General features: G+C 34.6%; 1 protein-coding gene across 5 annotated transcripts in view; it reads left to right on the top strand.

The window, feature by feature from the left end:
• Positions 1 to 24,083, top strand: part of GRIA2 (glutamate ionotropic receptor AMPA type subunit 2) — a 125,983-nt gene that overhangs the window by 94,599 nt on the left and 7,301 nt on the right. For all 5 annotated transcript variants that reach the window (XM_090288801.1, XM_090288800.1, XM_090288804.1 and 2 more), the window contains exons 7-12: positions 3,667 to 3,834; positions 4,096 to 4,200; positions 4,871 to 4,981; positions 6,455 to 6,661; positions 7,152 to 7,522; positions 12,003 to 12,201. In XM_090288801.1, coding sequence (XP_090144927.1) covers positions 3,667 to 3,834; positions 4,096 to 4,200; positions 4,871 to 4,981; positions 6,455 to 6,661; positions 7,152 to 7,522; positions 12,003 to 12,201 — 1,161 coding nt within the window. The remainder of the gene's footprint in view (positions 1 to 3,666; positions 3,835 to 4,095; positions 4,201 to 4,870; positions 4,982 to 6,454; positions 6,662 to 7,151; positions 7,523 to 12,002; positions 12,202 to 24,083) is intronic.

Below are 24,083 nucleotides of genomic sequence, written 5' to 3'. Positions count from 1 at the left end.
GAACGAGGGCCATTTTTCTCTCACATACCTGAGCAGTGCAGCACCCTCCATTTACATGACCAAATCTTGATCTGTTTGGGCCTGATAAACTCTGCTAGCTTCACACTGACAATTCCCAAGACGCCACCTCAACAAAAAAGGTGTGGGAGCACCCAGCAGGTGGCAGTTAGACTTGGTATACCCATGGACATAGACATAAATGAACAGAACAGCTCAGAAATAAACCCACATCTTTATGGCCAATTCATATTTGACAAAGAAGGCAAAAATATACAATGGGGTAAAGATAGTCTACTCAATAAATGGTGTTGGGAAAATTGGACATATACATTGAAAAAAATTAAACTAGACTACCTTCTTGCACCACACACAAGAATAATCTGAAAATGGATTAAAGACTTAAATGTTAGGCTTGAAACCATAAAAATCCTAGAAGAAAATATAGGCAGTAAAATGTCAGACATTTCTCATAGCAATATTTTTTCTGATATGTCACCTTGGGCAAGGGAAATGAAAGAAAAACTATAAACAAATGGGACTAGATCAAACTAAAAAGTACTTTCACAGCAAAGGAAATCATCAACAAAATGAAAAGAAAGGCAGCCCACTGAATGGGGAAACATATTTGCCAATAATACATCTGATAAAAGGTTAATGTCCAAGATTTATAAAGAATTTACAAAATTCAACACCAAGAAGACAAACAGTCCAATTAAAAATGGGCAAAGGGCCCAATTAGATACTTTTCAAATGAGGGTACACAGATGGCCAATAGGCATAGGAAAAGACACTTAAGGTCACTAATCATCTGAGAGATGCAAATTAAAACCATAATGAGATATCACCTCACACTTATCAGAATGGCTATCATCAGATTTATCATCAATACATCAACAAACAAGTGCTGGTGAGGATGTGGAGAAAAGTGAACCCTGTGCACTGTTCGTGGGAATATAGATTGGGGCAGCCACTGTGGAAAGCAATATGGTGTGACCTCAAAACTGTTTTTAAAAATTAAAATGGAACGTTTTTTAAAACCAAAAAAAATTCCACTTCTGGGAATTTATCTGAAGAAACCCAGAACACTAATTCAAAAGAATATATACACCTCCATGTTCATTGCAACATTATTTACAATGGTCAAGATTTGGAAGCAGCCCCAGTGCTCATCAATAAATGAGTAGATCAAAATGCTGTGGTACATTTACACAATGGAATACTACTCGGTTGTAAAAAGGAAGGAAATCTTACATTTTGCCACAACCTGGATGGACCTGGAGAATATTATGCTAAGTGAAATAAGCTAATCAAAGAAAGACAAGTACTGTGTGATTTCACTTATATACGGAATCTAATGAACAAAATAAACTAGCAAACAAAATAGAAACAGACTTATAGACACAACAAATAGATGGACAGCTGTCAGGGGAGGAGGTGGGTGCTGCATCAAAAATGTGAAGGGATTCGTCGGCAGCCGTCCGTCTCGAGAGATGATGGTGTAGCTTCTTAAGAGTCTATCTGCACCGCCGAGAATGGCTGTGCAGTCCGACTCGGGAGTGACACGGTATCTGTCTCCTCCCGTGTTGAATCGACATCTTACGATGACGCTGGAGTGTCCTCTCCAGTGAAGCTGAGGCTACAGAGCCTGGGCAGGGTGATATGGAGGGTCTGCTGTTGCCCATGCAGCAGACCCCCCCTCTCTTCGCAGCTGAAGGGTCCAAGGGAAAGACGGAGTCAATACAGCTTGGCTTCAGGTGCGCCGCAGGAGTTGCCGGTGTTGACTACAACGTCAAACCGCCTTAGGGACTCCGGCTCCGGATTTTCTGTCGGGGTTTACTCCCTTAGCCTTTCTCCTGAAGAGGTATGCCGCAAGGCAGCGGAGGTTTTTTGGAGTCAGAGTTTTCCTTCTCTGATGTACCCTGACTGGAAGATCGAACCAGCGACACTTAGCTCGCAGGCCGACGCTCAATCCACTGAGCCAAACCAGCCAGGGGGTTGTGAAGGGATTAAGGAAAGAAAAAACTCACAGACATGGACAACAGTATGGTGATTACCAGAAGGAAAGGGGGGGAGGGGAGAAGAATGTAAAGAAGGAATAAATAGTGGTGGAAGGAGACTTGACTTGCGTTGGTGAGGACACAATACAGTATGCAAATTGTGTATTACAGGATTGTGCACATGATAATTTTACTAATCAATGTCACCTCAATAGAGTTAATTAAAAAAATTTAAATTCTTAGGAAGGAAACAGAAAAAGAGTGTGGTAATGGGAAGGATATGCAGACCTAAGAAGCAGTTACTATATCTATCTATCTATCTTCCTTTGTAATAGGAGATATTAGAGCAGTTGCATTGCTAATAGAGGTGAACCAAAGAGAGAAAAAGGGCAGTTGCAGGATATTAAGGGTATAAAAGCAAGGGAAAAAAAGTCCTTAAGGTCAGAGAAACTGGATGTGAGCAGTGTTGGAGTGGCTGTCCTGAGGCAGGACTATGGTCACCTCACATGTTGTCATTCACATGTTGTCACCTCAGGAGGGAAACAGAGGGACTATGGAGCTGGGTAGTTTATTGTTGAAAGATAAGGGGGTTTTGTCTGATGGTTTCTGTTTTTACAGCGACACATAGGGCAACATAATCAGCGGAATTCAGAGAAAGAGAAGTATACAAAGGTGTGGGTGTTTCTGAAGATGAAAAAGTTAAAAGTAGTCATTTTTGAGAGTGGGAGAACTAACTTACTAAACAAAGGAAGATTAGTTGGAGATATTGAGTGCTTATTTTGGATTCACAGTTAAGAATCTTAGACTGTTGCAAAATCAGTATGAAATTGCACTTTTTTTCCTCAGCTGCACTGTACGTTTGTTACCTACAGAATAAAACATAGTCAATAACAGAAAATTCCTGACCATTCATTAAAGTTTTATGTTAAAATGTGCTTTATTATTACTGACAGCATCATTATATATTGGATACATGCACATTTTAATATTGACAGTGCTTAATACACATGCAGTTTTTTTCTGATTGGATCTCAGCACCTGTAATGATCCTGTGATGCTATTGGGAACTGAATGCAATAAGTTTGGAACTAATATTATCATAGACTATTGAAGCATGAAGAGGACATAGAAATTATGAAGCTTGGTAGTTCTTCAAACTGATTACCATAAACCTTCAGGAAAGTTAAAAACAAATATTTCAAAGTTCATTACAGGTCTACATGACCATCACTAGGGTTGATTAGAGATGAGAGATTGTCTGATCAGTACTTTTTTTCTTATTGCCAAATAAGTTTCTCATTAGTCAGTAGAGAAATAGTTATTAATTAATTTGATAATTTCCTGTATCACCAGATCAGGCCATAAAGTGATGTTTTAATGGGAAGCTGGTTAGAAAAAGACAAAAATATTGACATACTTATCACAAAAGGTCTCACCTGAAATAACTGCCACATTAACATAACAGAAAATGTTGAGTCAAGAGTACCTTCTACAGTCCCAATATTCCATACTGCTTTTCTTAGATTCTTTAGTTTCTAGATACAGAGATAGTGTCTAAATTCTTGGATTCAATATGGTATTGTATATTGGACAACTGCAGCTTGGATTGCCAGTGTGGAATGAGTTTGATTTTCTCCACTTCTCATGAAATGTGTGTGATTCTTTTCAGTATACTTCTGCTCTGACCTATGACGCTGTTCAAGTGATGACTGAAGCTTTCCGCAACCTACGGAAGCAGAGAATCGAAATCTCCCGAAGGGGGAATGCAGGAGACTGTCTGGCCAACCCAGCAGTCCCCTGGGGACAAGGTGTAGAAATAGAAAGGGCCCTCAAACAGGTCAGTCACTCAACACAATGGCTCATGTGATTTGATAATGGCTACCATTTTTTCCCTCAAGAATTGGTCATCCTAGATTTATTCCTTATGTTTAATATAAAGGGAGTACAGTATTATTTCCTCAGTACACAAAAGTAGATTGAAGAGTGGAAAGAAAAAAGAAAAAAAAAACTAAATGTAGTTTTCTTAACTTGAGCCCAGTGAGAGAAATCTTTGATTGAAGTAAATTTGTAACTATGCTCCTTTCCCATTCCTCATTAGGTTCAGGTTGAAGGTCTCTCAGGAAATATAAAGTTTGACCAGAATGGAAAAAGAATAAACTATACAATTAACATCATGGAGCTCAAAACTAATGGGCCCCGGAAGGTAAATCATTAGTGATTTAAAGGCAGTAGTTCTGTCTGTATGAAAAGGTGAGTTAGCTAACCGATCACCTCATCTTCCGAACAATCCTGAAGACGTGTTTTCACATAGACAGAGTTGTACAAATTCCAGAACCAGAGATATTTTTAATATATTTTTTTCTAAATCAAATCTATTTATTTCTGGTAACACTGAAATCCAAACTTTACAGTAAATATAACTGTAAATAGAGCTATTATACTTTTTTTAGACCAAGGTAGAAAAAGAGTTTAATAAGAAGAAAAAGACCTATTGCTAAAAGTTCATGGTTCAGAAGACAAAATATAGCTGATACAAATATTCATGTAACTGTTCAATATCTTTTTTACTTTTATGACTAAAATGCCATTTTTGGACTTTATTTATGTTTCTATATGATCATGCCAAAACAAATGATTCTTGGAGAATAAGCCAAGTGAACACAAAGAGACAAACCATTTTAAAGAATTGTCTTTGCTTTTGCAGTCCCTTTCTATTCCTATGAGTTTTATGTATACCAAAGACATATCACTGTTTAGAAGCCTAGTTAATATAGGTACAATTTCAGTTTCAGGCACAGGTTATAAAATAATGAAATGCTTTGCTAGTAAAAAGGTCATTTATCCACATGTCTGCCTTCTGTAACTTGTTTCAGATTGGATACTGGAGTGAAGTGGACAAAATGGTTGTTACCCTTACCGAGCTACCTTCTGGAAATGATACCTCTGGCCTTGAGAATAAGACTGTTGTCGTCACTACAATTTTGGTAATTAGCCACATGTGCCTATATTTTATTGTATTTTTTATGAAAAGAATGTGCCAATAGAATTGCTGTTTACATTTGAGGCCAATAACTATTACAGTATTGCTTTTGCAATGTTTTAATCATCTATTGAACATTTACTCTGCCAAAAGGACTACATAAGCACTAGCTAAAGCATTAAAGAATATCCCTTATTTCTTCAAGACTGATATTTAGCTTGACATTTAATTCATAATCTGGTGCATAATAGGAAATCTTAAAGAGCACTCCTTGCTTTGTTCAGGGGCTTCACCTATCCACTCCCAGACCATTGTGGGTACATTCTACCTTTACATTTGTTACAGGTTTTAATACTGTTGCCAACTTCTCTTTCTTCATAATAAAAGATGAACTCCTGAAAGGCAAGGATGATCTCTCTTCTTTTTAACCCCAAGTCTCAACATGGTAGGGGGCATCTAGCCTGTGCTACATAAATGTGAATTAATGCATGAGATAAATTGAACTGGATCTTGAACGTCTAGGTTTTAGATAGATGGAAGGGAAATTAGTTCATCATGGCAAACTATTGGTGAAAGGAAACAGAGGAAATGGGGTTCACTAATAGTTCATAATTCTGCAACAAAACAATTTTATTTTATATTATTAAGCCATGATGAATTATTTGTGGGAATCATTATCTTTAAAACATCAAGGAGGAAATATATAAAGGTTAGCAAGCATTTGAACAACAACACTAGTTGGCATTTAGAAATACCTCTATAAGTCTAAGCTAGACATTTGAGGATTTTTGCCTTAATCATGCCTTTGAGAAGAACTATCTCCCCAAGACTCCATATATCCTTGGTGCCACTTTTCAGTGGAAATATTGGATTTTGCTGAATCATTTCTTATACCTCCTATTTCTTATGTTTACAGAGGGGAGCTACTCTCTGGTTATCCTTGTAGCATCATTCTAGGATATTATATCTCATAGATGAAGTGAGACCTAAAGTCTGAAAGGACAGAATCAGAAATTCACCATGACGATAATCTTTTCAGTCCATACAGCACTGGCTAACCTGATTTCTATATGAATTCCATGTTTTGAAGCAGCAGTGACACAGGGTTTTAGATGAATGTGGTTTTTGGGTTTGGCACAGACTTAACATAGAATAAGATCATGGTGGACCCAGAGTTGAGTCAAACAGCTATTGAGCAGAATTCTTCATCTTTAAATCCTATGAGTTACAGACATGACAAAGGGACATGCCAACAGTTTGTGCTTTTGAGTCTCTTGTTTACTTTGGTATGGCTAGGTACAGCCATATTAATGAAATATGATAGATATTTGAGGACTTTTTTCAGAAGGATTATGATTATTTTTACATCTATATTCTACAATGTGTCTTGCTAACAGATAATTATTAAACAAGATTTGATTCAGAGAGTAATTAACAAAGCTATTTTTATCAATGAAAGCACTGTCTTTCCCTATAGGAATCACCATATGTTATGATGAAGAAAAATCATGAAATGCTTGAAGGCAATGAGCGCTATGAGGGCTACTGTGTTGACTTGGCTGCAGAAATCGCCAAACATTGTGGGTTCAAGTACAAGCTGACAATTGTTGGGGATGGCAAGTATGGGGCCAGGGATGCAGACACGAAAATTTGGAATGGGATGGTTGGAGAACTTGTGTATGGGGTAAGTATAGCTAGAAAGTCATTCAGTTTGAACTGTTGTTGACAGAATGCTTCCCTTCACTGTGATGTAGCCGTGTCTGAGACTGTTGGTTTCCCACGTTACTCTAGGGATACTAGCATATTTCTTTGTAAGCATTTGAAGATTAAAGATGAAGTCAGAAGCAAACATGCAGATTAGGTGAAACAGACATCTCATCCGTCTTGAGGCATCTAGGTCATATCTGTTGTTCAAAGGCTTCAAAAGCATAGATACAGCATAAAGATGGAATTATCATAATCAAATCAGATCGGTCTCCTATGCATTTATCAAAAGGAGGGATATCTGGGGAACAAACTACTTTTTTTGTTTATTCTTTACTGGAACTCTACCAGGGAAATAATTATGGCCATTTCCTTGATTTCCTTTCATTCCTTTTTGATCCAATAATGAACCACGATTCCTTTCTGACCATGATTCCAGGTACCATTACTGTCCTTTGTTTCTCTTACAGAAAGCTGATATTGCAATTGCTCCATTAACTATTACCCTTGTGAGAGAAGAGGTGATTGACTTCTCAAAGCCCTTTATGAGCCTCGGGATCTCTATCATGATCAAGAAGCCTCAGAAGTCCAAACCAGGAGTGTTTTCATTTCTTGATCCTTTAGCCTATGAGATCTGGATGTGCATTGTTTTTGCCTACATTGGGGTCAGTGTAGTTTTATTCCTGGTCAGCAGATTTAGCCCCTACGAGTGGCACACTGAGGAGTTTGAAGATGGAAGAGAAACACAAAGTAGTGAATCAACTAATGAATTTGGGATTTTTAATAGTCTCTGGTTTTCCTTGGGTGCCTTTATGCAGCAAGGATGCGATATTTCGCCAAGGTTGGTTACTCACCTGCTTCAACTTTGTGCATTTTAGGTCTCAAGTGGACATTCATGGTGTTTATGAATTCACTCTAAAGAAATAAACAGCTGCTGATCACCTGTCCAAGCAGTTTAAGACTCAAGGACAGATACTTAAAATCGGCATAAGCCTGTGAAATATTTGAGCAATGTTCTTTGAATGTTGACCTTATATTTCCCTGGTGAAATTATACACACCATGGAGAGGCTATAAAATGCATAAGGTTCCTCTCATTCCATGCCTTCTTGGAGGGGTACCGTGTTTTTGCTGCATATTCTCATTTTACAGTCATCTGTGTGTTGATGCACAGACCTGTATATGGGAAAATGGGCAATATTGCATATTAACTTCAAAAGCAAGAGCTTGTTCTAAAAATCTTCATTGGAACACATCTCATCTCTTTTACTTCCCCATTATTAGCTCATGGAAATAGTGTGAGAGAGATTATAAAATTGCTTTGTTTTTTTTTAAGGTTAGTTTTCTGGATTAAAAAACCATTATGATAACATTTTACAAATATCCAAAAATACATGGTTGGGTAATAACAACGGCTGATTATTATAAAAGCTTGTGCCATATTGAATGATAATACATACATCATGGAAAAAATTCAAGCACCTCTCTTCTCATTATGATATGTTAATTTCTGCAGTAAAATGCTTAAACATCATGAATATATCACAAAATATATATTGCTTCTGTTCATGTTATATACATGAGTAAGAATGACAGTCATATCTTGTCCTTCTGAAGAATAAATCATTCCATTTCTAGTGTGAGTGCTTTCATATTTAAAGCCTAAATAATTATTTATCTGTTGGCATATTTTAATTTGGGTTTGAGTACCCTCCATTGATTTTATGGAATATTTTAATAACTGGAGAAGGGGTGACTTTTCTAATACTATTTCATTATATTGTTAATTTTTTGGCACTTTGGGGGAAAATAAGTGATTGATTTAAAACAACTATATGAGAAACTCAAAAATTTGTGTCTTTTGCAATTTTTATTATATACTCATGCAGTGATAAAAAGAAAATATATATCCAGAAATTATCAATCACTTACTTCTATGATAGAAGGTCAAATTTTTATGAATTATATGGATCTAAACAATTTTAATTTAATCATAATTTCTTTGGTTTTTCCATGGAACTACATTGAATTATAAATATACGAATGGATTTTTATGGCATATATATATAAAATTCTGATGATCTCTGACAAGATATGTAAGATTCACAGTCTTATCTCTATATTTAGTTTATCTGATTTAAGTTAAAGATGTAAAGAGAAGTTTCTAATAATGAGGAAAAACACTAACCAAGTTGGGATCTCAGAGAACATTCTGGCCTATAAATAATAATGAAATGATCCATCTTTAGTAAGAAGGCTACTGAAGCATAATGTTACCCTATTCCTGAGACATAGGCAATTATCATAGAATGACATAAACTATGCTCTGCCTTTTGAGTGAGTAGGGAGAAGTGTATGGGGGCTCATTATGGACTATGATATATTGACCTGGCTTCCCATAGAATGACCCTCCTCCTTGTTCCTTGTGCCTCTAAAGGTAGTTGTTTTGGTGTCTAGTGCTTGTCAAATAGCAGAAAACGTATTTACACCTGAGGCCTGGAGCACAGGGCACAATTAACAATCTGTGTTATTGCAGGGCCCACCAGGACATATAAGAGAACTTCTAATTTTCAACAAGTCTGCTTCCTAAAACATGGTTTTTTTTGTATGTGCTTTTAATTTTACTATAACTTCACATGTAATAATTTTTATTTTTGGTAATATAAACAGATTTTTGGTAGTGCATTTTTTCCTTGGGGAATGGGCACAGACTATATACAGGCAAATTCACTTTATTAAAATTTTTAAGCATATATTTTTCATTTTATGTTAAATGGGCATTTAAAAATTGAACCTATCATGTAACATTGGCACATTTAATGATTTTTAATGAACTAAACTGTATTTAAAATGAAATGATCGTTACTTACCTCAGTTTAGAAAAGAAAAAGAAGCTTAATATCTAAAATTACAATAATAATAATGCATGAAATGCACATATCACTTTAGAGATGCTCTTTAAATATTTTAAAAGATATTTATCATCTCTTTCCAAGTAAAATATATGGAACTATATTATTAATATTAATAAAACATTTTAATTTTAATCTAGAATGATTTATTGAATGGAATCACTCACTTGCCTGAAAAAAAGGTTAAAATACATTAACCATAATTTTCTGAAAGCTAGAGAGAACCACAGAAATTATGAGAGCAAAATGCTTGAAAGTTTACTTTTATTCTCCTGCTTGTTTCTGTTTTTTTTTTTTTCTCCTAACATCTCTAAAGGATTCAGATGAATTAAACAAAATGCCATTTTAAAATAATTATTTAATAGAGAATAAAAATAAACGTTCAAATATGTAAATTTATTTGCTCCTGTAGTGCAGATACCGAGGGGTGAAAATTTTGTATTTATTTAGAAAAACTGTTTTTGTCTGTTACCATAAAACATAAAATAAAATTTGTCCCTCTGCATAAAATTTCTCAGGAACTCTTCCAAAGGTATCAATTGATCCTTTGAATATATTAACAAGTAAATAATAAAATGATCAAGAATCTTCTGTTTTGAGTGATGTATAAGTCCGATAAATTGTTTATCTTTTACACTTTAAATACATTAGCGTATTTAATCTCATTAAATCTGATTTAAGCACTGAATTGGAAAACAACTTATGTCTTCACCTTGTGTCTATTTTACAGGTGGGACAGAATGACTTACAAAAATGATTTTCAAATATTTTGCAAATTAACATGCAATGCATAGTGTTGAAAGCAATTACCATGTAATTAATTTGTTTTAAGAGTTTTGAGCAGTCAGATACTGAATGTGCCCTCTTAAGTACAGGGTACATGCCATATAATTATATCTTTCATTGTTATGGAATAAAGAGTGAACATTTTGAGAATAGCTGTGTCTATCTATGTAAGGGGTTTCCCAAATTTAAAATGTATTTAATATACTTTTCAGAATACAATTGAGGCATGCTTCTTTTCATCCTGTCATATTTATTTAACCCTTTGTATCTCTGAGAGACTGTGATAACGGTTCTCAATCATTCCTTTGCCTTTCATTGCTTGCTCCCTCTGTTTTTCTCCTTTATTTTAGCAACATAATTTTTTTAAACACACACACACACACACACACACACACACACACACACACACATATATATATATATATATATATATATATTTTTTTTTTTTTACTTTTAAATTACCTCCCTCTTTGTCTTGACTACTCAGGTAGTTTATTCTACAAACATTCCCCAATAATTTGATATAGTATCTGTGATTCATCAGAAGGTATATTTCTTACTTTTACTAGTGAGGAAGTTTGATTTAGGCTATAAATTGCCAATTATGATTTAAATTTTAGAAATGTTGCCTCTTCACTGCAGTAAGTCTAAATATTAAACATAGCAGAGTTAATTAACAAAAAAGAAAATAGTTATATTTGCTTGTTAATATTACTCAAATGCCTTTATATGTAGAATCCCACCAAATCTTTTAAAATAATATAGTATACATCTGTTTCTATATGTACATATTTATATTTACCTAGGGTTTAAAGTAAATTATTTGGGAATTATTAAGCTTTTAAAAAGTATTTTATGTAAGAAATTATGGCCACATAAATATTTCTTTAGTATATTTCAGATTAGGAATTTATATAATTTGTTTTCTCTGAGTTTTCTTTTTACCTTAAATGGGAGGCACCAAGGAACAGGGTGATAACAGTCCATGCATAAAGCATCTGTTTTTTTATTCATTAAGAATTGTATTTTGCTTCGTACCTGTGTTTGTAGTATCATTTTTCCCATCTTCTATCTTCTGTTGTATTAAAATCCAGGTTTTGGCACAGGCAAAATACTAATGAAATTTGGAGCTTTTTTGAGGATATTAGAACTTCATTGGTTGAACTAAAGGGCTTCTTCAGTGTTTAAAGCTGTATCTGTCATGCCTACTCTTTAACTTTTAATATTTGGCTTTGTCAGTATTGCCGGTGATCTTAGATTCTCTTGTTCATGTTTGCTTACACCATAAGTAGATAAAGTACTATGAGCATTAGATGGATTATTTGCACATTTCTTGAAATTGCTTTGTTATAAGATTTCATATTGTCAACAATTTGGGCATTATAAATATGAAAGAATCTCAGGAATCTGAAGTTTTCACCTCTGGGTAGCTCATCAAATCTAGCTATCTGTACTCCTTGCCCAGAGTGTTTAATAATTTCCAGGTTAAGTAAGTAGCAGATATATTGACAACTATAAAGTTAAATATTTCTTTATAAGTCAATATTTGCATAATACTGCTAACTTGTCTTTTTTATTAGGTCATTCATTTCACTTTACAAATCCATTTCATACTTGTTATTAGATCCCTCTCTGGGCGCATTGTTGGAGGTGTGTGGTGGTTCTTTACCCTGATCATAATCTCCTCCTACACGGCTAACTTAGCTGCCTTCCTGACTGTAGAGAGGATGGTGTCTCCCATCGAAAGTGCTGAGGATCTTTCTAAGCAAACAGAAATTGCTTACGGAACATTAGACTCTGGCTCCACTAAAGAGTTTTTCAGGGTAAGAGATTCTGCTTTGTAACTTCTGCTTCTGTTCTCAAAATTTAAGCGGTTTAAACTCTGTCCTCCTTTGCCTCCTCCCACGGTGTGTGTGACAGTGACCACCATCTCTGTCTCTGTTTCCATTTCTGACCCTGTCTCTGTCCACCTCCTTTCCCTATCCCCATCCTTAGCCCTACCTCTCTCTACTTTCTGAATCTTCCCTCTTTTGGATTTAAAAAAAACACAATATGGCAGTGAAATTTAGGTTTTATGAAATGTTATTGTACTTTTCGAAGAAAACTGAAGCAAAGTATAAATTAGTATTATTTTTAAAACAAAATGGTGATGTTTTTTGTTTAATTTTAAATAAGTATGACTGTCATTTATTGTACATAGTTTTCAGTTGAAGACTCACTTTTAAATCAGTTATGTTAATTCCATGTCAGGAAACAGATTATGTTTATGTGTAGAAATCCTGCACTTTCTGCCAAACCCTCCAAAGAAAGGCTAACGAAGACTTTCAACTTTTTTAAATGAATAACAAAGTTATAATGTATTTTAACTTTTAAAAAATATGTGGCTTCAGGGTCCATTTTTATAGGACAAACCCAAAAACCTGATGTTGGTAAATTTTTATCTCATTATACCATTATCTCTATATATGAACCTGTTCTATTAAAATGTTTAAATACAGCTGATAAACTAGGGTCTTAAGCTAACATATATGATATATGATGATCTGTGGTAATACACAAATATTTTAAATGTATCTGAGTTTGTTTGAGTGAGGTCTAGGCCAGTTTACTTCAGAATTAGGACTTCAATTTTTAGTTGAAATAATAGCTTATAATGGAAGACTGTCTCATCCTACACTGGTCTCTCGTCTCTTTTTCCAAATAACTTCAGTTGGGCTAATGATATGTTGGGAGAAAAACTGGTCAGGGGCAGTCACAGCTGATAACAGATAATAGGCTGGATATGCAGGGAGTATAGAAGGTTAATGCTTTCACTAGGGACTGCAAAATAGGTGCAGCTACTTTAACTTTAATGCAGTTCTACATATGACTGCTATAATACAGATTTACTCTCTCTTCCAAACATATACATAATATGTGTTTAAATCCTTTTAATATAACATAGTGCTTTAACTTGATCATAACAATGAATCTATTGAAATAAATTAGAACACTACATGATTCTTAATTCGAAGGGTATTTTGAAGTGTTTTTATTATTTGCATCCCAATAGGGCTTGCTTTAATTTATGTATTTTACTAGTATTCCTCCCTCTTGAAGTAAACAAGATCTGTTGAATGAGGCAGTAGCCTGTTATATCATGGTTTATGGTTTATTTAGCACTCTTTATATGGGTAAAATAACCTTAATTCCTTCTGGAAATTCTCTCATAGGTGAATATACATCTCTTGTAAGTTACTGTCGTTAGCTTGTCTGGTCAAAAATAGTACCAACCACTCTCAACTATGACACATTCAAGTTCCCAGAGCTTTTCAGTATATCTAGGCTCAGTCAATCATAGGAGTATGCCGTAATTACCAAGATGCCAAAATATGCAAGTTCTCTAGAAGACAAGTTGAGAAGGCTAGATGATTGTGGGCAAAAGAAGCTGCTACTCATGTATTCTGGTATTTCAGTGCACTAATTCCATAGAGACTGTGGTTCTATGGTGTGTGTGTGTGTGTGTGTGTGTGTGTGTGTGTGTGTGTGTCAGTGTGTGTATAAAAAATAATATGTGGATTGTGGAGCTTTCCTTCCTCAGAGTATTAGAGAACTTATGTTGATAGGACAAAGATTTTTGGTTTTATGCTATGCATTATTAAACTGAAGCCTAGATAAATTTAAGGATTTGTCCCAATTCAGGCAGCTGTTAAGTATGCAGCAGCCACTTACTCCTAAAGGATTCTTTGCATATACTATTTTTCCTTGAAGAGAAAGGTCTCTGGATTCATTCTGCTGCCCATGCTGTTTTTCTGGTTTATGTACTGTTGGAGAATTATCATGGCAGAAATTCAGGAATATTCCTGCCAACATGCCAACATACCTTCAAAAGGAACAGTCAAATCAACTGTGGCTAAGTCGCAATTCATAAACCACTGTAGTCAGCTTCTCCTTTTCTAGAGAAAGACGGTATGGACTCAACAGTACTCCAAAGCCACATTATTTATTCTGTTTGTATCAGTAAAGGGACGTTAATATAACAGTGCACATTGCCAAAGTGAATAGGAGGAGCTTGCCATGTTAAGTCCTCTACTGAACTAATGTAACATGGTTGTGAATGGGAAAATTATGTAAGCAAAGGGTTTGTTTCTTGATGTTGGATTAAATAAAATGTTGTGAATAAATTATGAGTAATTTTGTTAACAGTATTAATGTTTGATAATTGGGTACCATGATGATAATAGTGAGGACAATCTTAATTTGTTTCTGACTCCCAAGAATGTTTTCTATGATTCTGTGGCTTTACAATTGTATCCATCAATCTCAAACCCTTTCACACAGAGTGTCTTGAATTAGTATATGAAGACTGAGAAACAGATTCTCTTTTTTAAAAACAAATTTCTCTTTACAGAGTGCTATGTAAAATATTGAATAAGATAAACTTAATTCAGAGACATTATAAAAGCAAAATTTTCATTAATATTATTTCACTTAAATACTAAGGTATATCTTTGTTCTTTGGCCTGAATGAAACTACTAGGCATATTTGAGGCTCCTGTAAGGTGGATTCAAGAAAGAGTGAAAGATGGCAGATTGATTACCATGGTGCCCACCTGCCAGGAAAGGAGATATAGATGGAGTGGGATGAAGCTGAAGAGGACAAGCACTGTATTTTGTCCTCTGGCCATCTGTAATGCTTACTTTCAGATTCAAAACAGCTAATTACATGTAGAAGAAAAAACTTTCACCATTTTTATGATTTACTAATATTTAAAATTCTAACAGCTATTCTATGTTTCCTACTATGGCTTATTTTGACTTATTGTTAGCTTTTTCCTTCTTACGTGCTGTTTAAAACTGGGGATTTTATTACTCATTTTATTAAAAATATAAAATAGAATAAAATTTTCTACTATTACAGAGTTTATCAAGCCAAGTTTCTGTTTTTACTGCAGCAAGAACTTTGGATTTCGCCATTGGAGAATCTAATTCAAGAAGTTGGGTCACTGGCTAAATTTTAAAGATATAACTAGTAAAAGAATGAAAAAATAATTTTAAAGAACATTTAAAGATTAAATGTCCAGTTTTAAAACAAAATTCTGAATTTTTAGTGTTTTGTCTTATTATTAATGTTTCCTGAAATTATATTTTTTGGGGGGATGAAAGCACCTTACTTATCAAATTATGAGATGAATATTTCATTTTGTCTATAGAGATCTATCTGTTAGGTCCTAAGGTAATGTCATTTACTTAATTTAAGCCTAAAGTATGTTCATATTTCAGTTAAATAATTTAATAGTAAGCTGTGTTATATTAATAGTGTTTTAGTGAATCAGTGTTAGTTTTAAAAATTGTAATTTAAGTTTTAAATAGTTTATCTTAAAAGCATTCCATCAGCGATAATCAGTGAAACAAATATGAGAATGAAATATTTACTTTGTTCTGCTAGAGAAAGAGTGAATGGAAGACCCACCAAGGGGTGTGAGGAAAAACACCCCGCATCCTCCTTTTCCAGGGTTTGATGCTGTGGAGCATATACATCCTTGTACAGAGAGAATGATATAGCCTCACTCACTTTGGAGCTGCCAATCGTCCCTAATTATAGAGTGCCACTGTAGCATACCTATAATTAAGAAAGAATTAGGCTTTCAATTATAAACCACTATTTTTAGACTTTCACATTTTTGATAATTCCTTCTCTCAATAAAAGGGGACAGATCTTAGATGAGTCTGAGTAGGAAATGATTTCAGAGGACCTGTATGCATTGTGTTCCTACAGAAACTTAGATTTGAGGGATATGAAATGACTTCTATGTAGAAGCCTACCATTGGCCTGTCAATTCATGTGGCTCAATTATTAACTTACAGAAAAAAGTGCTTCTTCATGACTCTCCTAAATCTCCCACATTACAGTCACTTATTTCTTCTGGTTCTCTTCACTGGGAGGTTGAGGGACAGTGTGTATCCTCTGAATAAGTGATCTGTTTTAGATAGGCTGATTTTGGAAGGAAGCTATTCTAAACCATTATCAAAATAAAGGTATTCATCTTCTAATTTAATGAAGTTAATTATTCTATTCTCAGGAGATAAATGTGGTCTGACAATAATCCATGAAACGATACTGTTGTTACTCCTACTATAGAGCTTTCAGAGTTTACAAATAGTATAAGTGATATATAAAACAGTATTAATGCAGATGTTCTTTATCTAAATGTAAGGAATAGTTTGAAGTTTTCCTTATATGTGTATGTAATTTGTGATCATATATGATCATACATATGCTTTACTATATAATAAGTACAATTACCAAAGAATTATAATGATTTAAATTATACTTTTTAAGGCAGGAATTATTTTCAGCTCCCTCTGTGGTATAAGATACACCTATTTATATTTACATATAAAAACACTGATTGAAATACAAGTAAAAATGAGCTATTTATAACAGCTTTCCTATAGAACTACACTAAGTACGATTTCATTAAAGTTACATTTTGTTCAAGTTACCACTTGTGTTCAGCAATAATGCAGCATGCTTTCTTTACTGATATTCTATTGAATAGGTTTCTACTCATTCATGATAGTTTTCCATATTATTTCATTACTTATGGTATAGTGAATGATTTCTCTGCTATAGTTTCCTCTATATCACATATTTTCATGCAGGCAGAAATATGTATATATATTCCTAGTTTTGTATATATGATTATATGTATATATAATTTTAGAGTTCTGTATATAAATAGATATGTACATATATATCTTTCAGATATATTGGAGATTGTGCATAATCATACACACATATGTACATACTAAGAGATCACTAATATATTTATGTAATATCTGAATAACTCTTTATGAACCTTTCATTCAAACATAACCACTTAAATGGCTTCTAAAATACTAGGTATTAAATAAGTGCTGAATGTGAATAAATTAACAATAAATAGCACTCTATGGAAGTGTTGTACGTCATTCATGGCATGGTTAGTCATATTTATTACAGATTTTTCTTCCTTAATTTGGAAGCTTGATTATTGCATAACAATCTGCATAGCTGACAATTCTGCATGCCCAAGGCTTCACTAGATGGTCCAGGACACATTTAAATCCTTTCCTCTCTGGTTGGCAGTTTTCCTTCCTCTGACATTTTAATTTTCTCAACATTCCACAAAGCATCACAGTACAGTACTGAATTCTTAAAGACTTTAAAGATACATCCTGCATAAGTTTCCTGAGCAAAGTCTGTGCTCTATCAGTTCAGCTAAATGTAGCTGGTTTAACAGTGTAGGAAAGGTCAAAATTTTAGAAGACTTTGCCAATTTTTCCTTTAAAAATTAGTATTTAGTTTAAAGACCTTGTAGTTCATTCAGGAGTTCCCAAATTTGTAGGAATGTAAATAAATGTATTGAATCATGTTCTCTGTGATCACAGTGCTATAGAATGAAAAAGAAAGAATATGTCTACTTGCTGAATTATGATCATGGTGCAAGTTGCCTCCTCTCTCTGGGGAAATCCGTTAATTTGGTCGTTTTCCTCTTTCCGTGGCTATGCTCAGCAAACATCAGTGTGCTGTCTCTCTAGTCTATTCATTTAGAGACCACCCTTGCCAAACAGAGGGGCAATGTGAGCTCACATTGTCTGCAGGAGGAATCAATTCACTCTAATCAGATTACAGGAGGCTCTCTAGTATTGTCTATGTTAAAGAGAAAACGCTCCTATTCACACTGTCATCAGATCATGATGATTATTCTAGCAGAAAAAGTTCAAAAAATGGAAAAGTAATTTGGGATTAGTCTCTCATCTCCAAACTCTACCAAAACTCCTGTTTAGACACCTCAGAGAAGATGAATTTCAGTATAAATCCGTGCTGGTGCTTCAGATGACTTAGTGTTCAGTTTGCTTTATTTTTGTTTTTATGTAACAGGATCATTTCTGCTGGCTCTACGGGATGTCTCACACTAGTTGCCATGGTAATAAACCCTGTCCCAGAGCTCTGCAGAGAAGAGAAATAGAATTGTGCAATCATTTGAATATACTGGAATTAAACCTGAACTAAATATAAATATCATGGATAAAGTTCTGAGAATTCTTTAAATAGATTCTTTTGAAAGAAAACTTGATATAAAGTAAATTACAGTTGACGTTTCCAGCATGTATGCCCCAGATAATATTTAGTGATTATCAGAAACAAGTTTCTAGTAAAGGTGGCTGCTTATTTTCACATAAAAAATGAGTTTTGGGGAACAATATGGCATGTGGCAATGTCACATAATGTCAGGGTCCCAAAAAATATGATGTTTAGGATTTTATTCAGAGAAAAACAGAAGGAGCCAGGGGAAGATATAAGAAGATGTTGGAATGGAAAGACCCACACCCTCCTTTTTTCACGAAGATACACTGATTCATAAGAGAAATCCAGAACCAGTTAAGAGGCTCCTACAAACCAAGACAGAGTAAGAGCCAGGTCAAACCAATAGGAAATTCATGGCACTCCCTAACCCCAGTCCCCACCCCTACCACCCCTTCTGGCCCGGTGCAGTGCAGAGCAATTGGGAAGAAATGCTCAGCTCTTGGTTTCTCTCTGGGGAGAGTGGGAGACTGGATTGTACGTATAGCTTCTGATTTTTCAGGGTGGCTTCCTGAGGAATTGGTTTTTATTTTGCCTGAATCAAAGCACCGACAAGAAAAAGCACTGGTTTGGGGACCACTGAGAACAAAAGCCAAGGTTTGAACTAGCACACACTCACTGGTCATAGACCTCTCCTCTACCTCAGTGAGGAACAAGTAGGGGAAAACCTTCAACTCCCAGCTTCTGCCTGGGGAGGGAAAAGTTGGACTGCCGATTCAATGTTTTGCCTTTTGGGAAGGCTGCCCAAGGGACTGGTTTCTATCTCGCCTGTCATGTGCTGTAACATGAATGAACTTTAAGAATATTATGTGAAATGAAACAAAGTGCATCACAGAAGGACAAATGCTGTAAGAGTCCTTTATATGAGTTCCGACTTTAAGTCATTTCTTTCTTTTTAATGTCAGATGCATCAAATACAGGAAAACAACTGCATCTCTTCCTTACATTTTCTTATCAGTTAACCTAAGAATTCTGAATTACTTTATCCATTCTTTATTAAATTATATTTTTATACCCTTCATCCTGGTCTCTAAATCTTCTGAATGTGGGTTTTTGGTGTTCTTCTTGAAATCTGGTATGTAGATTATAGAGTATGATTTCATCTACCCATGGAGAATCTTAGTCAGTATCTGAAAATTCAGTTTTCAGTCCAATTTCAACCTGGACACTTGTGTTCTTCAAGAAACACAGTGTTTACACTGGGGGGAAAAAAAAGAAAGAAAGGGGGGGAAATGCCTTTCACTAGAGAATGTACTCTGTTTTCACTATGGTCACACCATTCTCTATTACCCCACTCTTGGTTTCCCTCACTCTCATTTCCCATATTTGAAATTACAACTCTGTTATCTAGACTCTATAATTCTATTTAAAAGCTTCAAATTTGTTAGCTTCTGTGCTAACTGAATCACATTATTTTGCCCTAAAGTTGTAGTTTGCTGAAAACCTGGGTTATTTCAATATGAATTATGGTAAGCCTCATGTCTTCTATTCTGTGACTATGTAATGGATTGAAGCCATATGCCAGATTTTGCATATTCATTTCTATTAAATGCCACCTTGATTTTTGGCTTATTTGTGCAAGTTCATAGAATTGAACTACCAATTCTCTCATCTATCATAAAGATATGTGTAACCTTGAAACATTTGCCATATATATCCTCATCCAAATTGACTGAAATCCTGAACACAATGGGCTTATATAAGGTATCAGTAGTATTTGCCTGTTAATAAATAACAACCAATATTCCTTGAGTGTGATTGATATTTTAATTATAAGCCCACCTAATTCTGCTAACTCCAACTCTCCATGTAATCCACAAGGATAATATGAGCTATTTTGTCAAACACATTGACAAGACTCAAGATGTTACCTGTCTGCAATAGACCTTGAATGGGTCAATTGATTAACCCTATTAAAATATTTTTAAAAATGATCATAAGGGAGCACTTGCTCTTCCTCTTGCATTATCAATGCACATTACATGCACATGTGTGCCTATGTAGTTAATAAACAAATATAACTAGTAACATAATTCATTAATGATATAATTTATAATTCATAAGAAAATGAAAACATATGGAAATGCCAGCTCATTTTCAACTTTCAGAACAGTGTTTTCCAAATAGAAAATTATCAGAAGGATATGATTCTATTGATAATATATGCATTAACCTGACTCTATTGTTTTGACAATTGAAAGTAATTTCAAAATGTCCAAAAGAACTCTAAAATGTAACTCAGCTTTAGTTTTGGTAACAAATCTGATTTGTTTAAGCCTCGCTTTATTTATCAATAAATTATGCACAAATATATAACTGAATATCTCTAAATTTGATGATTGCCAAGTGACTTTTTCTTCTTAACAGATATTGTTTATCTAAACACTATTCTTATGGCTTAAAGTATACACATATGTAATGAAGGTTAGGGTATCCAGACCTTGTTCCCAGTTCTTCTAGGGGTTGAGAAACTATGCTAACTTAGGCAAGTTATTCAATGTTTCTGACTTTTGCTCCTAAAATATAGATTCAGCTCTTATATTGACCAACAGAATCTTATTCTTATCTTCAAGGTGGTATTCTGCCAGTGTCAGAGGAATAGTTACCTCTATTTTTGTAAAGCTAATGTCTCCATCTGGGCCTTCAACACCTCTTTCCAAATATCCAAGATGTTGCTCTGAAGCTTTTACTTTAATAATATCTCTAGTCTTTTCATTTCTGCCTACTCTAGCCTTCAGTCTGGGCTCAACTTTGCCTTAAGTCTGAACCATCCTCATGCCAGTGTTCTCCTTCATCTTCTCTTTCTCTTCCATTCCCTTACCTGACAAGTGAATATATTTGCTTACCAGGGCCTTCATTTTTCCATTCTGGCCACCTTCTCCTTTGTTCTTTCAAATCTGATCTCCTTTATAAGTCTCCATGAAAAAGAATGTCTTTCTAAAAGGGTCCTTAATGCCTTTATAGTCAAACTGAAGTGTGTGTGTGTGTGTGTGTGTGTGTGTGTTGTGTCTGTGTGCACGTGTGTGTGTCTGTGTGTGTTTTCATGCTTGGTGAAAAATGTGCTACATTTAATATTATTCTGCAAAAGTTATTTGACACTTTTTCCTCTTCGTTAATAAAACTTGAATGCTTTCTTATATTTTCTCTTATTTCTCTAAGCACTCTGTTCTTTCCTTCATTGACTTTTTAACTTCTGTCCAGTCTGTGTAGTAAGGCAACATGCTTTTCTACTATTATGACTTTTCTGTAATTGTTCTACAAAAATTATTTTATATTCTTTTATATGAAATACCATTCATATTTAACATAGTTATGCAAACTATTGAAGTAAAGCTTTAAAAATAAATATTATTTTAACTTCATTTAAAAAGAGGTCAAAATGGGATGATGAAGACTTCTAATGACACACAATACAGAAAGTGACAAGGAATTGACTTCAGATATTGAGTTCCTTGATTCAATTTGACTATATGTTGTTTATGTTGGAAATTACATCTTAATAAAAAATGTACAGCAGATTCACTCTACTGGAGGTAGAATCCAACTATTAAGAGTTAAAATTGCAGTGCATGCTAGTAAATATTTAAAATTTTAATTTCAAATAGGTAACAATAGCTCAGAAACATGGAAGCATTTTTCAGGGACTGTAGATTTGTAAACACTAAAGAATAATGGATAAAACTTATGTGCAATTCTTTTTGGCCTGACAACTTTAGTGGTTTGCAGGGACAGTTTGAAGGTCTACTGACATTTGTAATGAAACAATGGGCCATGCTATGATTTCCAGAGGAAGAGTAAAGAAGCAACTAAAAGAATGAAATCCTATGACACTCTAATCTTAATATTTATGAGGCTATAGGTCAAATTTTTCCACTCACAGGTAGTTACCTTCTTATTAGTGGTGATACTACCCCAGATATAATATTTGTAGAAAAAAAAAGGGGAGGTTTTAATTAACAGTATCTATTCATATTTGAAGTGAGATCTAAAAATTATCACAATGGGGAACATGGTTCTAAAAAGGAAAAACCTCTATGCAGGCAGTCTTGGTTCAGAATTATGTCTGGCCTTTGGAAATCTCTATTACTTGGACTTCATTTATATTTGGAAATCATTTAGACTTCCATTCTAGCAAAAAAAATGTACTGCTGATATTGTTAGAAGGTATTTTGATATTTATTAGAAGTTGGTGGGTAAATACAATTTTTTTGACAGTGAACTGTATAAGAATTAACAGCCTAAGTGGTGAAATTTATCTGGAATGTAGCACCTTTGTTTCCTACAAATCCTTGATTAAGTGTGTCTCATAGAAATAATAACCATTTCCTTTAAAATGTCATTTTCCCCCTAAGTATGAAAAAGCTTATTTAGTTGGTAGGAAAATTAATGGCTGTATTACTAGAGTTGAGGAAGAACCACAACTAAATTAAAATGACTATTGGCTTCTTTCACAGAAAAGGAATCCATCTCTTTTTCTTAGATATAATTACATCAGATGTGTTGAGTTTATATGGACTGTTTCCCAAACAATGCTAGACAATAGGCATATTTTCTCTTTAAGTCAATTTTAAAATTCCACACTGTTATTTTCTGCTGTATATTAGTCAAATTGATGTGCCTATTATGATAATACTGAACTACGGAAAAAGATTTGATTAATCATGTTCAGAGTCTTAACTCCTTCGGAAATATAAGAATGTCAAGAGTGTCGTCCTGAAAAAGCTATTATTTATCTCTTCCTGTAGAGCAGCAGTTCTCAACCTGTGGGTTGCGACCCCTTTGGGGGTCAAACGGCCCTTTCACAGGGGTCGCCTAAGACCATCAGAAAACACATTTATAATTACATATTGTTTTTGTGATTAATCACTATGCTTTAATTATGTTCAATTGGTAACAATGAAAATACATCCTGCATATCAGATATTTACATTACGATTCATAACAGTAGTAAAATTACCATTATGAAGTAGCAACGAAAATAACTTCATGGTTGGGGGTCAGCACAACATGAGGAACTGTACTGAAGGGCCGCGGCGTTAGGAAGGCTGAGAACCACTGCTGTAGAGGCATCACTTATCTCCTCATCAAAATGTGACGGACCATGCCATCCTGAGGAAATCACCATACTTCCAGAAAGAAGGAGCAGTCTTTGAATGAACATGTAAACGTAAAAAATAGTTTTCCTTGTCTAGCTGTAGTTGGGCCCTGGTGGAGCTTCACTCTTACAGATGTGCTTTTACAACAGAGAAGAAGTCTGATTCAGTTGGCAGTGGAGTTTCAAATCCGTTATCTCAAGAAAGGGCATTGTTTAGAAATAGAAATAGATTTAGGGTGGTCTGGATGAATCATTGGATGATAAAATTATTACTAACAACTTTGACAAATTAGAGTGAAAGTATCCTTTTAGGAGGATGCCTGGGCCTTCTCACAGCATAGACCACTGGGCTGACACGGGCCACGGGCTGTCTTGATATGGCAGTTCCCATTCCGATGGAGACAGTGAAGAGTAAAGGCAGCCAAGGGCTAAGCGCCTCTCACTGTTATGTGTATTGGTAAATGTTAGTGATACAAATTGACTCTCTACTTTACTTTATG

This window comes from Furipterus horrens, unplaced genomic scaffold (assembly GCF_987537825.1).
Source record: "Furipterus horrens unplaced genomic scaffold, mFurHor1.1.pri manual_scaffold_10, whole genome shotgun sequence".
Taxonomy (NCBI): domain Eukaryota; kingdom Metazoa; phylum Chordata; class Mammalia; order Chiroptera; family Furipteridae; genus Furipterus; species Furipterus horrens.
Note: the sequence above shows the minus strand (reverse complement) of the source record. Positions and strands in the feature narration are given on the sequence as shown.